Source organism: Alosa sapidissima, chromosome 1, assembly GCF_018492685.1.
Source record: "Alosa sapidissima isolate fAloSap1 chromosome 1, fAloSap1.pri, whole genome shotgun sequence".
Classification (NCBI taxonomy): Eukaryota; Metazoa; Chordata; class Actinopteri; order Clupeiformes; family Clupeidae; genus Alosa; species Alosa sapidissima.
Genome location: NC_055957.1, coordinates 26,886,437 through 26,900,689, shown reverse-complemented (window position 1 = coordinate 26,900,689; position 14,253 = coordinate 26,886,437). Strand labels below are relative to the sequence as shown.

General features: G+C 43.0%; 1 protein-coding gene across 2 annotated transcripts in view; it reads right to left on the bottom strand.

Annotated features, from left to right (window-relative positions):
- Positions 1–10,546, bottom strand: part of vwa5b2 (von Willebrand factor A domain containing 5B2) — a 24,126-nt gene extending 13,580 nt beyond the window's left edge. For both annotated transcript variants that reach the window (XM_042097295.1, XM_042097303.1), the window contains exons 1-9: positions 10,413–10,546; positions 7,341–7,484; positions 6,797–7,012; positions 5,539–5,764; positions 5,115–5,272; positions 3,356–3,487; positions 2,929–3,053; positions 2,528–2,704; positions 2,021–2,131 (exon numbers count right to left, since the gene is read on the bottom strand). In XM_042097295.1, the coding sequence (XP_041953229.1) occupies positions 2,021–2,131; positions 2,528–2,704; positions 2,929–3,053; positions 3,356–3,487; positions 5,115–5,272; positions 5,539–5,764; positions 6,797–7,012; positions 7,341–7,479 (1,284 nt within the window). In that variant the 5' untranslated portion in view covers positions 7,480–7,484; positions 10,413–10,546. The remainder of the gene's footprint in view (positions 1–2,020; positions 2,132–2,527; positions 2,705–2,928; positions 3,054–3,355; positions 3,488–5,114; positions 5,273–5,538; positions 5,765–6,796; positions 7,013–7,340; positions 7,485–10,412) is intronic.
- Between the last annotated feature and the right edge of the window lie 3,707 nt (positions 10,547–14,253).

Below are 14,253 nucleotides of genomic sequence, written 5' to 3'. Positions count from 1 at the left end.
TAAAGACCCAAGGGTCACAGAGAGGGAGAGAGAAGACAGAGATGGCTATAAGTGTTGGCTATAAGTGTAAACTATTATACTAATATTATCAATGCACAAATCAAAGCACTCCCAAAATTATATGAGGTATTATGTTATTCCCAGTCGATAAACATATCTATCTGTCTATCTATCTGTCTATCTATCTATCTATCTATCTATCTATCTATCTATCTATCTATCTATCTGGGAGCACATCTGCCAATAGGGAGAACATCTGCCAAGTCAATATTCAAATGTTGGCTGAAAAATAGGTCTGGGGTGTTGACAGACTAGAAAGAGCTTTTCCTGCCAGAGGAGCATGAGGAACTGGTCTGTAATAGCTGAGCTCAAATGACCACCTCTTGTAAATGCATGCGGGGGACGGCATATGGCCTGTAGTAGTGTTTGTCCTTTCTGACCAGAACCCTGTGTAAACCCGATCCTCCCCGCTACCACAGCAACCTGGGAGGATGACCTGAAAATTGCCTGGTGTGTGTGTGTGTGTGTGTGTGTGTGTGTGTGTGTGTGTGTGTGTGTGTGTGTGTGCACACTTCTTCCCTGTCTTAGTATAAAACAATTAGTATCTCACAAAGGTCATAACATTTCACTCTGTTAAAGATAAATAATAACAACAAATTTAACCACTGGCCACATTAATACATTTCACAAACCTAAAAAATGAATTTTCTGCTTCAGGTCATCGTAACAGTCAATCAAGAAAAAAATTATTTACCATGCTTCAGGGCAAGAAACTGTCTAAAGTGTTTTTGTTACAGTTTTTCTCAGTCGCTTTGGTGCTTTTCTCACATCACTATTAACATTTGCACAGCAGTTAGTGCATTTCTCAAAACAATTAGTGCAAACTGCAAAACCTAGTGGATAACCTGCAAAAGCACGTCACTTGCTCAAAATGGATAGTCCATTCCTCAAAACTAAAGTATTATTTATGTCAATGAAACTGCCAGTGTCATCAAAATGAGAAGTCTTGACACCATCGTTTATCAACAAGATAGGCAAATGGCTTTGTCATGTTTTCATTATGGCAGTTTATTCTCTCAGTGTTTTCCCATCCAAAAAAGGTCAGAACTTGGTGACACTACCTGAACATGCTCAAGACAGCACTATACAGTAGCCTACTTGTACAGACATTTGAAAACTACAGTAAAGTTAGAAATTGCTGTAGTTAGGAGAGTGAGTACAAGACACTGAATATGTACGTTTCACATTTTTACTGTGCTCTTTGCAATTCTACAGCATTGTGACAGAATTTGATAACTAGTTCACCAATTTTGTATGTAATGACTCAAGCAATGAAATGAAGACTATCAGTTTTAACTATTCAGCATCCATAAGTATAGTTCATTTTGACTGACATGACAAAGCAACTGAAACATGTCCAAAAGCATTTGCAATTTGTTCAGAAGAAGGAGAAATTGCTACTATGATGTGCACAAATAACTAAATGTTGTGGAGGTTGAACTAATAGTTATGAGAATTTTCATTCTGATCTGAGAAAAGCACCAAAGCGACTGAGAAAAACTGTAAGATCAGAATGAATCTGTTTGGTAACTCTAGGCTGGGAATGAGAATAAAGGGGTTGATTTCTATTCAATATTTCCCATTTCTAAGTAGGGCAAAACTTCACTTGTAAGTGAATGGTGATGGCACTGCTCATGGTATAATGGTATGAAAATAAAATGTTGTTCCACATGTTCATGAAGTACCACATGTTTGTATGATGAATACCGGTAGCTCTACAAACACACAGGTTGTGATCATGGTCAGAAGGTCTGATATGATTTGTATGCCAGGCTTGTTTGCTGGCCCAGAGTGTTAGTGTTAGTGTGTGTGTGTGTGTGTGTGTGTGTGTGTGTGTGTGTGTGTGTGTGTGTGTGTGTGTGTGTGTGTGTGTGTGTGTGTGTGTGTGCGTGCGTGCGTGCGTGTGCGTGTGTGCGTGCGTGCGTGCGTGCGTGCGCGTGTGTGAGGAGGTAAAACTGACATCAGAACAAGGCTTGCTGGTGGTGAACAGGGTCTTGACGGTGGAGCCAAAGCCGATGATGTTGAGCATCGTCCCAGGAGGGACACTTTTAATGGCCACCAGCATCCCTTCCTATTATGGAGAAAAAAATGCAGGTGGGAGAGACACAGTCAGTGATTGTCTAATGTATGTCCCAGATCAGACACGGTCAGTGATTGTCCATGTCTCAGAACAGACAGGTGATTCCACTGTAATTCTCATCTGGATCTGGGTGAAGTTTGATCTTTCAGGGCACAAAGCAACAGGGGACATTGGTCATCTTATTAGAGCAGAGCAGAAAGACCTCAGATAACTAACCAACAGAGAGAAATAATATGTGTAGATGGGAGGAGTAATTAGAAGAGAATAAAAAGATAAAGAGCAGAAAAGTAAAGAAAGGATAGAAAGCAAGAAAGACAGAAAAAAACATTAAAGGGTAAAAGGCATTGCTATGAGCTGAAGGAGGCTGCAGAATGGGGGTTTGCTTGCCTTGATCTTGCTGATGTTGAGGTCACTCATGCTGCCGCTGCGGTCGATGAGAAAGAGCAGCTCCCGAGATGCCCTCTGCAGCTGGGGCGGCTCGGACAGCAGGTCCGGGCATAAGTTCAGCATCAGCACCGGGCTGCACAGGATGTCCTTATGGTAGCGCTTCCTCACAAACTCCAGCTGCAGGGACACACGTTAGTGATGCGGTCAGCTGCCACTGGCACAGTGATGAACAGGGTCACACAGACAGACGCATTCATCAAACAGTTCATATACAGCACATACATACATACAAAAATACATACATACATACATACATACATATATGGTATGGACAGACAGACAGACTGACTGACAGACTGACTGAATGACTGATTGAAGAGGTGATAGAGGTGAGAGGTCACCTTTTTCTCTGACTCAGGATCCTTGCGAGCACAGCGAACGAAGTCACGGCGTGCACTGATCTGCTGCTCGTATTGGCTGAAAGTGAGCCGCCCCCTTTCCAGGATGACCAATGGGCTGTGAGGCTCTGTCAGGGGGATGTGATTTACATTACTGTGTCAACGACCATTTTAACAGACAAAGCCAAGTCCTCACATCTGAGCCATTTAACAGCATTAGCATATCAGACTGTTTTGATTTTTTAACTACTTATACTCACTCATTTGCTAGCATCAGAGATTGCATGGCATCAAATAAGGAAACAGTTAGCTAAACAAACAAGTCTGATAGAAGTTTGTTTAGCAGCAGCAGTCACAACACCCCCCTGGTGAGTAAGTTCAGACCCCCTTATCACCAGGTGTGTGTGTGCTTCAGGTGAGGCTTACTCACCACTCAGGTGGAGGATGATCTCGAGGTGCCGGTCGTAAGGGTGCTCCTCGGCCAGTGTGATGCAGGTAACAGAGGCTGACTGGGCGCTGGGGTCAGCATCAGCCCGCAGTGGGTGGGTGGGGCTCTCCAGGCCTGGGGAGACGTAGCAGCACGAGACAGAGAGCAGCATGACCCAGAGAGAAGCTGATCCTGAGATGGGCAGCAGACTGGAGGCCCGCATGTTCTTGGCCTCACTCAACTCTCTGTCTTGGTCCTCTGGTAGCACTATTTATTGGTACCTAAGGGCCCTTTGCAACGTAGCTTGAGTGTTAATCCTCATTTTGTGAGTGGCTTCGGATAAAAGCGTGCGCTAAATGAATGAATGTAAATGTAAATAAGTATGTATATATACTATATATACTATACTATATATACTCTTTTGATTCCGTGAGGGACATTTGGTCTCTGCATTTATCCCAATCCGTGAATTAGTGAAACACACTCAGCACACAGTGAACACACAGTGAGGTGAAGCACACACTAATTCCGGCGCAGTGAGCTGCCTGCAACAACAACAGCGGCGCTCCGGGAGCAGTGAGGTGTTAGGTGCCCAATAAGGTCACACTCACACCTAGAGGTGCCCATCATCACTTATTAGGGACACAACAGGTCTGGACTCACATTGCATTAGTGACAGTACTATAGATGCACTGCAGAAGAGCAAACCCGTTCTGTCTTCCTCTTGTTGTGAAGCACCCACACAACATTCACAGTGAGTATTTGATGTAAGTGAGAAGGAGGCTGACAAAAGCCTGGAGTTGCTACAAGGTCTGGAGCAGACAGGCTCAGGGCCAGCTTCATGCATCTGTAATTGGCCCAAAGTTTTTTGTTTGTTTGTTTATTTATTTAAAAGGGACAGTGCACATTAATGAACATGCTCATTAGCATAAAACATGTAAATACACCGGATTTAGCTATTCAAGCTCATTTTCATCTTTAGTCCCTGACAGGTTGATGTTAAGGTTGATGCTAAGGTCTGTAGATGCTTAATAGTAAACCCTCAAACACACCTCAAACCCACAACACACACAGAAACCACTGCAAGGAGATAAAGATCACTAATCACACACACACACACACACACATGGAAACTGATGATTGTGTACCTTTTAGATTATACATGTTTAACATTATTTCAGATTTCCTATCAAAAATGACATTGTTTATGCTTTTATTTGTATACTAAAATGGCAGATTGTGTGAGAGAGATAAGTTCCAACAGAAGAGCATTTTCTGGTGAAAGCTAGGTGAGGACACAACCCTCCCACAGACAGCCTGTGTGCTCTAGCGTATACAGTAGGCCTGGGACACTTCCTTCTTCTCTTCCACAGACATACAGTGCTGACCGAGGGTTTGTTGAGGGTCAAAGGCTTAGTCCTCCGCCATCGTCTGCCGAGCTGATGGTGGAGCCAGGGGATCTAGGCTCGGAGCCAGACTTCTTTCACACACACACACACACACACACACACACACATCCCTCCTTGTGCTTGGCCTCTCTAGGCTGGTTGGTGGTGAGTGGGACGTATTTCATGGCTGTCAGTGTCACAGTCGATTGTGCCTCTCCCACAGTAGAGAGAGCGGCTGCAGTTCTGTCTGCTCGAGGGAGTCTCAGGACTGTCCTCTTCCCTGTGTGTGTGTTTGTGCGTATTTTATGTGTGTGTGTGTGTGTGTGTGTGTTTTGTGTGTGTGAGAGTGTGTTTGTGTGTGTGCGCGCACGCACCTGCCAGAAGACATGCCCCTCTGACCAGTAGCTGGAAGCTGAGCTCATAGGGCGAGAGGTTGGTGGCAGGGCTGGTGAAGATGGCGTGGACACACTGCAGGCTGGATCCCAGCAGCCGGTCTGCCTTGCCAGGACTGGTACCAAAACAACTGGTTGAACTGGGAAAAAGAAACAGGTTTAAAAAGAGTGAGGTATATTACAGAGGCACACCAGAGAAGTGGCTTTATATGTTGAAGTGATCAGTGTACAGTTCAGTCTTCAAAATATACATGTAAAATGGGGTCTATGCCCATCATGAATAATGGCACATAAAATAAAAAATGGTTTTAGACTGTTGTATATAATGAACAAGGACAAGGTGCTGGTGTTTATGTTATGTAACATGTTTCTGTCTATATATCAGAATTCCTAAATAAGGCCTTACCCATTTTCCTCTGAGCGACCCCCATTTTCACTCTTGGTTGGCACCATCCGCGCCCTCACTATGGGTGTGAGGACTGTGGGGAACACGAGACGGATCGCTCCATTCTCTAGGGTGGGTAATTCCTGAGTAGTGCTGATAATGACAGACACAATCTCCATGGAGCCAATGAGTCCGATGCTGATGATGAAGGTGCCTCGCTCCAGGTCCTCATCCAAAATCAGGTGTCCTGAGACACAAGGGGGAAACAACCCAACACAACACAACACAGGACAGGACAGGACAGGACAGGACAATATCCATTTGGAATTAACTTAGTCAGGTGGCTAGACACCCTCTCCCCTATCTCACAACGTTCATGAAAGTGAAGCAAAACGTCCAGCATCCACGTACAGATAGGATGACCAAGCAACCTCTACCTCTATCAATCTGTATCTGTCTGAAAATCTGAGGTAAATTGAACCATTTGTTTTTTTAGTTAGACACATACAAGCATGTAGACAGAGAGAGAGACAGACAGACAGACAGACAGACAGACAGAAGATCTGTGTGGCTCAACAGGTAAAGCAACTGCTAAAGAGCACACATACTGATGGAACATGTGTCTAATAATAACTCACAAAGATAACAGTACCACCCCCCTCCCACACCACCACCACCACCACAGCGTCCATTAATTAATTGGATTAAGTTGATTACTGTTCAATAATTGTCAACGTGATTTACTGGAAGATTAAAGCAGGGTATTGTACTGTGTTTGGCTTGTGTGATGTCTCCCTCTCCCTGGCTGCAGTCTTTGATGTCTACAAGAGAAGCATCACTCCTCTCTTAAGGATGTGCTTACAGCTGACTGGCTCTTGGTCTTTGAAAGAAAGGGTGAAAGCTTTCTGAGTATGCCAGTACAACAAATAATGTATTTGAGGTGTTGTTTGAAGGTTTGTTTAAACCCAATATTTGATACTGAAATCCTGAGTACCGACAGTTTATTTTTCACTATCTGTCTTATCTCTGTCCTTTTCTGTGCTTTATTCACATCTGTAAAGCACCATGTATATCCAATTGTTACAAATTAGATATAATCAAGCATAATTCGTATGCATTTGTTTGACTGTTGGTGTGTTTATTCGTTTATTACTGTATCTCCTCTCTAATCGTGCACTGTACGTCCTATCTGGAGCAGACAGTAGACTTTATGTATGTATTTGTTTGTTGGTTGGTGTATTTATTTATTTATTTATTTGTATATCAATTTTTTGCTCACCATTGGTGCACTGCATGTCCTGGCTGGAGTTGCCACAGCAGCACCAGTCCTTGCCATTGGTGCACTGGGTGTCTAAGGCGGAGGTGGGGCAGCAGTCCAGGCAACAGTCCTCCAGCTTGCCCCGGCTCTGGATCTGCACGCTGACGAGCCGGCCCGCGATGGACGCCTCAAAGCCCACCACCGCCTCCTTCTCAGCCAGTGGGTACACAAACACCCCTGGAGATGGGAGGGGGAGACAAAGGGAGGGGAGACATGGAGCGTAGGGGACGGAGGAGAAGAGAAGAGAGAGAGTGAATGGAGAGGAAAGAGAAAAGAGACAATTGAGGAGTGGAGTTGAGGAGAGAAGAGGAAAGAGGAAGAGTGTGTGTGTGTGATGAGCATGGAGGACAGAATGGAGAGGAGAAGGGAAGAGCAAAGGAGAGAAGAGAAAATAAAAGCTTTAATGTGTCTTTCTGTTTGCTATAAAGAACATGCAGAAATGTATCTATGGCTTAATACCCAGCTGACATGAGAGATTCATGACTGAGAAAACCAATGAGCTCACCCTCCACTGGCACTGGCTCTATGTTGGCATAGGTGAGGTGGGCAGTGAGGCCCAGGGAGCAGCCTTTGGCACAGGACTTGATGCAGGAGGTTTTCAGGAGCAGAGGTGCCCAGGTAGACCTGTTTCTTAGGCCAGGCATATTCTCTATAAGTAAGATGACCAATGAGTAGGAAAAAGGGGAAAGTTTTCATTTTGAATGTAATCTAAACATAACTTAATGTTTTAGTCTAAACATACCATATTTTATATTTATCACACAACTTTCCTAGATTCTAAAACACTGAAAATCGTACTGAATTCATTAAGTCTTTCCTGTATGCAAATAAAATAATATGACTATAATTGTGTGATCCTGTAATTTAAAAGATAACCCTGTTTTCTGTTTTTCAATGGAATAATTATGTTTTCTTCACAGTTATTTGTTTACATGAAGTGCCCAGTCACTGTCCCCTGGTAACTGGGCAATGCCTTTCGGCTACCAGGCAACGGCTAGAATGAGCGTGAGGCTACATTAGCATTTGGCTAAATCATTAACCAGCTGGTCAACAGCACAAGTGCCCCGGCAGAGGCACCCACCATGCCATAATGGCCAGTCTGCTTACCTGACCCACCTGAGGTAAAATCACATTAACATCTAGCAGCTGCCCAAGGGCATGCATTTATTCAAAGTCACTCGATTCAGTGGTGGAGAATTACAGTACAAGATGACAGTACAAGTATAGAAGTATAGCTTTCTTTTCCATCTCTCTCCCCTAAAACAAGTCCTTGATGAAGCCTATACCTTTGTTTGTTTCTTTTAAAGCTTACTTGGAAATAGGGTTCAAGGGGTCAGACTAAAGGGCTGTTAATTGAAAGTGCAGGTGCACAGGGTTTATTGGGAGCGGGGGTGGTGTGTTGGGTAACACAGCTGACTGAGCAGTGGATGGCGGTAGTGGTCACTCAGTGTTTGTTCTTGTCCTGGTAATGGCCTTTTACATACACCTCCGTCTAAGTAGATCAACAAGTCCCAGCTGGCTACCCATGTTGGTGTACAGTAAAAGGACATCAATATGGGTCAGGGAAATGTCATTCTGGTTTTATGGAGAAGGAGGAGGGACCAGTGGGGCACCTCTGGGGGTCTCAGCATGAACCGTATCATGGTTCATGGTCACTATCAAGCCCTCCAGAGTGTGGATTCAAGTCTAAATGAATCAATCACAACAGGGTTAGTGTGTTACTGAGTCTCATATAAGATAGACTGAAGTGAGCGCAGGGACAGAATAACTTTTCTGAAATGCCCTTAGTGTAAATGTAATCTCATAAGCATACAGGATTTCCTATGCGTACAGTGTTGTGCATTTCATATACTTAAGGAATTTCCTATACAGTGATGTGTCCTTACACTACCCAGAGTTCAAGATGGCAGAGTGATTGGAGAATGACTGCAGCTGTGACCTGAGGTGGATCTTAGATAGATACTGTAGATACTTTATTGATCCCCGAGGGGAAAGTCCAACAGTGCAACAGCACAAGAATAAAGTCTAGAGACCAGCATAAAATAAATATGGACATATAAGAGGGTAGACAAGTTAATATAAAAAAAACTATATCAGTGCAAGAATGGGTTGACGTAATAGGGTTACAGCATTATACAAGTATTGATTATAAGGAATTAAGTATTAAGTATAGGTATACAGTAAGTGTGGCCACAATCCGGCTGGAGGGAGGGGTTATGCATCCTTCTGCATCCAGGCCACTTCAGGGCCGGGTCCGTGGCAGAGACAGTGGCTGGGCTTTGGCAGTTTAATGCAGCCACGGCTCGCAGGCTCTACACTGTGACTCGGGGCATGGAAAACCCTAGATCTCCATAAGTCATGGCGATCTGATAAACCAAGTGTTTGCGTGACCTGCCTCTAACAGAACTTATTCAACTCTACCAACCACAACAACAACAACAACAAAAAACTATACATCATGCACCATTGCACACACACACACACACACACACACACACACTAACACTCTGGGCCAGCAAACAAGCCTGGCATACAGATCATATCAGACCTTCTGACTATGATTTTGTGTTTATATTCTTAAATGCAAATAGAGAAAATAATGTTTAATGTATTATATTTCAATGCAACTCACCTTTTAGGAAAGACTAAGGAAACACTTAGGGCTTTCTAAATAACTCAATTCTAAATGTCCTTATTAACTGTTAGTGCCATTGTGTTCTATATATCACGCATCTAAACTGATCATTTACTGCTCCATTGTGCCATACATGACTTTGGACTCTCTTACAGCATATCCTATCCTATAGCATTGCTGAATTTAAGTTTAAATGGGGCCCACTCCAGACTATGAATATAGGCCCAGGAAGAATTTGGAAAAAGCATTTTTACTAAGCCTATTTGAAATTAGGTCCCTATGATGATGTTAGTGGCCTTTAGCTTCACAACACTGCTATTTTGTATTTCCAGATGTAACAGTCAAATGAGTTAAAACTGCTAATAAGTGACATTGATCACAATTCAAATGACATAGAGTATCAGAGATTAACTATATAGCTCACAACACAATTTTATTAAATTCCTAACTAATTATACATACCTGGTAAGTATTTGTATCTACGGTAACTAAAACATAAAAACAATCAAAGCAATACTGCCTATAAACAAAATGCCTTAGCTGTTCATTGGATTCATTCAAAATAAAACTCAACTCTGGAAAGCATCTACATAACTGTAAGAGAAATTTTAATTCAGTCTACTTATTGGTTCATTAAAGTACAATTTTAGCAGAATGTCTGGAATTAAAACGACTGCATCTGTCAACACAAATCAAAACACTCAGAGAATCCTAGAGACTCATTCAAACATACAGTATTTTAGCATCGGTTTAGTGGTTCAAGTTCAAGTGATAACCTACATTTTTTGACACCAGTTCCTATGATGAAAAGTCTTTCAAACTACTTATTTTGAGCCCATGCGGTAGGCTATAAAGCAAATGCAAGCAACGGGATACAATTCGACAGCACTGCAGTAGCGAAATACATAAAAAACGGCTTAGCGTTTTCCAAGATTCACTTACTTCTACAATTTCCTCGCAGTTCCTCTGGTGACAGTGAAGGTTAGTTTCACTCCATCCTTCCTCTGTATTTGCCTGTTAACCCCGCGTCACTCACTGTTCGCCGGAGCGCATATCAATTCCCTCCTCGTTCACAGCACCGTGAGCGCTCACACAGTTGATCATTTATGTCTGCTAATAACTGCAAAGCTGCCCACCACGCCCATTTCGGAGCACACTGCGCATATTAGAAAATAGTTTTCAATTCATATTGGCGTGTAACAACGGCGGCTGTGAATTTCAGGATAACAAAATCATGTCATATTGGGGAAAGGAGATGAAGATGATATAGGAGCATTATACAGTGATGTTTTTGTTGTTCTAATGACATAGCCTACAAAAACTATCACAGATCTTTTGCTTGTAAAACATGTTTACAGTTCATGTTTAGGGCGTCAGTGGTGTACAAATATTTAGTTTTGACAACAAAACAGTCTTGCAGGATGATGACTTTCAACACACACACACACACACACACACACACACACACACACACACACACACACAGGAACACACAGACTGTGACATTGTAATAAAGAAAACAGCAACAATATGCCATAGAAATTGTATTTTCTTTTTTGGTCTTGGCCCTGAGGTTATATTACACATGCATCTGCAGCTCCAGAGGCAGTGTGTCTGGCTCTCCTGTGCAATCAGTCGGCTCTCCTGAGCTGCATGTACGGATGTGAGCCGGCAGCCAGGCCAGGCCTTCTGGTCAGTGTCAGGCCAAGTGCCTGTGACAGCCAGTCATCATTCACCGCTAATGACTAGTTCACCCCTCTAATGACACCTGACGATGGTCTGCCCGCGCAGCAAACAGATTTTCTTGAGCAGCACTCATCACAGTCAGTCCCTCCGCAGCCTCACTCTGCTAACCAAAGACCTCCTTCCACGAAGTAGGCTCATGCATTAGCAGTCCACTCCAGAGATAAAGGGCCGTATCTGGCCCTAATGCTGTGGTTTGCTGTTTTATGTGTGCATTCATTTGTGCATTTGTGTATATTAATCATTTCTCGTTTGACTCTTTTGACTAAACACAGATTGACTGGACCAAATGTTGCCTATACCTTGCTAACTGAATGAGGCAAAACTCTCACTTGCAAAAACTCCCTTATCATAGACAAAATAAAAAAGAGCCTTTGCCTTGAAAGTGCTTTAATTTGTTCTGCAACAGAAGTGCTCAACAGGCTGCTCTTCCTTGCCCAAGGTGACGGAGCTCAACAAATTTAATACGGAACATCCCATGACCTTTCCTGAATATGATCTGCCCAGGGTGTCCTAAAACCATGGTAACAGGAATCCACTTGGCAACCATGTCAGCATAACCAACACAAGGTTCGCCCACTTATCCCTAATGTGGAGTTACTTTTTTCATTTAAAATATTTTTTCCAGAATTGTACCTTGGAGTATTTGCAGGACAAGAACTATAATATTTTTTTTCAATTGGCCCTTTACTGAGGAAATCAACACAGAGTAGGCCTAAACTAAATAAACAATTTCATCAGACAATGTAAAGTAATTATTTGAAACACATATCAATCAATCATAAAAAGCCTATTGTGCACATCAAGAGAAATGTTTCATAATAAGTGAGAAACTGGAAGATTTCTGGATGAAGTATTATGGCCCTGTCAAGTGAGGGCAGTTTGAAGTAAGGTTGGACTACTCCCAACAAAAAGTGGAAGTGTCCCCTTGGCGCCCCCTACAGGCTAAAAAGTCAGTTCCCCAGTACCCAATGGGCAGCATGCATTCATGTCTTTATGTTATGAAGACATTAAGTTAAAATGTGTTCATATGAGTGCTGCCATATGCACAATAATTACTAAATAGTAACAAATAATCAGTGATGGGCAAGCTAAGCTACAAGCTACTCTATTAAGAGAGAAATCCGGCAATTATTCATAAATCTCCGTTTCTCGAGGTCACCGAGTACTGGCAGTTAAAAAAAAAAATTGTTGTAAAGCCGCCAGGCAGCTACAGCGCTACACTTTAGGGACATGATCATGGGGGCTCATGAACATGCACCCAGAGTGTAGCACTGTATCTGCCTGGAAGAGCTAGGTAAAACTGTTTTCTGGGGTTTTCAGACAATACTCGGTGACCTAGAGAAACGGAGATCTACAGTATTTGAAAAATCGCTGGATTTCTCCTTTAATAGAGTAGCTTGAAGTTTAGCTTACCTATCACTGCAAATAATAATTATAATAGTAGACCTGACTCAGCCATGCAAAGGGGACTGTTTGCATTGGCCTATTAAACTGAATATTGGACGGGTCCACTCAGAACCGAGCTATAGTTTGTTAAATCTGCTTTACTCTGTGGTTCCTCTTAGATGATTCTAAAAATCGTTCAAAATGTCCATAATACGTCAGGAGTTGCTTCATGTTTGTCCTTGAGGAAGCCTTTGTGGGTCTTTCGACCTTATGGAGGGCAACACACTGTACTTGTTTAGAGTACAGGGCACACGAGGCAATGGGGCACAGAAGGATTCAGGGGATGGATGACCTGATGCTGTTGCGTGATGCAGCTGGGTCAGCTGAACAAAACAACAATCCCTGCGGTCGACATCGTGTGGTCGGTGTCGTGGCTGAGTTTCCCCTTGGGGTGGGTTCCTCGAGCGTGCCTTGGCCGACTTCGGTCGCGTTCTTTGGCCACTGCTCTCACAAGCCTCCTGGGGGCCTGACATTCGGGTCTCACTTCGGTCACCTTGACCACCCTGAGGTGAGATGGAGGTCATGGCTGCCATTGAGGTGTCTGGTCTGATGGGCACTGGGCCACCCTGATCATGGCGGTCATTAATTTGAACACAGTGAGATGGGCTGCGCTTGTCTCTGGATGGGATTTGATATGTCTGTCGACTTTGATGCAGAGTTTCTGAGACACAAGTCCTGTGGCCTCGGGCTGATTTGGGCCTGGGGTGGGAGTTTGAGGCACACCAGTGGCTGCCCTTCTCTCTGCTCCCAGTGAGACTCTGATCCATCACTGCAGCTAAAAAAGACAGTGAGGAGAGGAGATAAGATGGCAGCCAGGTGATAACTAGCCCTGGGCCAGTTTCACAAAGATAGACTATGGCTTGCCTTTGTGTCAGACTTCAAGGAGATATCTAACTTGCATTAGACTATCATATGAGAGAAATTAAAACTGGCTTACAGCAACTGATGTTTTTACCATAAAATAATGGCTTCAAACTCATTAATGAACTCTTAATGACTGACATATAATAAACATAAACATAAACACTGACATATAAATGCACACCTAACATTTTGTGGTACACTGTGTGCAACCTTGTGGTGTTATATACAGACCAGCCTAAAACATCTTTGTCACTAATCATAATAATCCATCATGGGAAGATCAGTTATAGAGCAGGCTATATGAGAGAACTTTGTCAGTCACTTCCCTCATAAAAATGAAACACTTACAACATACCTTACATATTACACCAAATTACACCAAATTTGAACTAGGATATATAACATTAGATTGGTGGAAAATACATAATTGATGAATAAGCAAGACTACAATCACTGGATACTGCAAACAACACACATAATTGTGGGAAATTTACCTGGGTCTGCTGTAGTGCTCTGCTCTGTGAACTTGCTTCTCTTGCTCTGTGAAAAGTTTCCTTCACTCTATATTTTCACTTAAAATGCCTTGGTCACAATAAAATGCCTTGGTTACTCTGTTTGTCTGCTGACTACTGTCCCTGATAGAGATCACTTAACAGTTTCTTGCTGTTGTCTCTGGGCGTTGATAGCAGACATGACATGTTCATGGCCAAACAGATCTCTGATGATT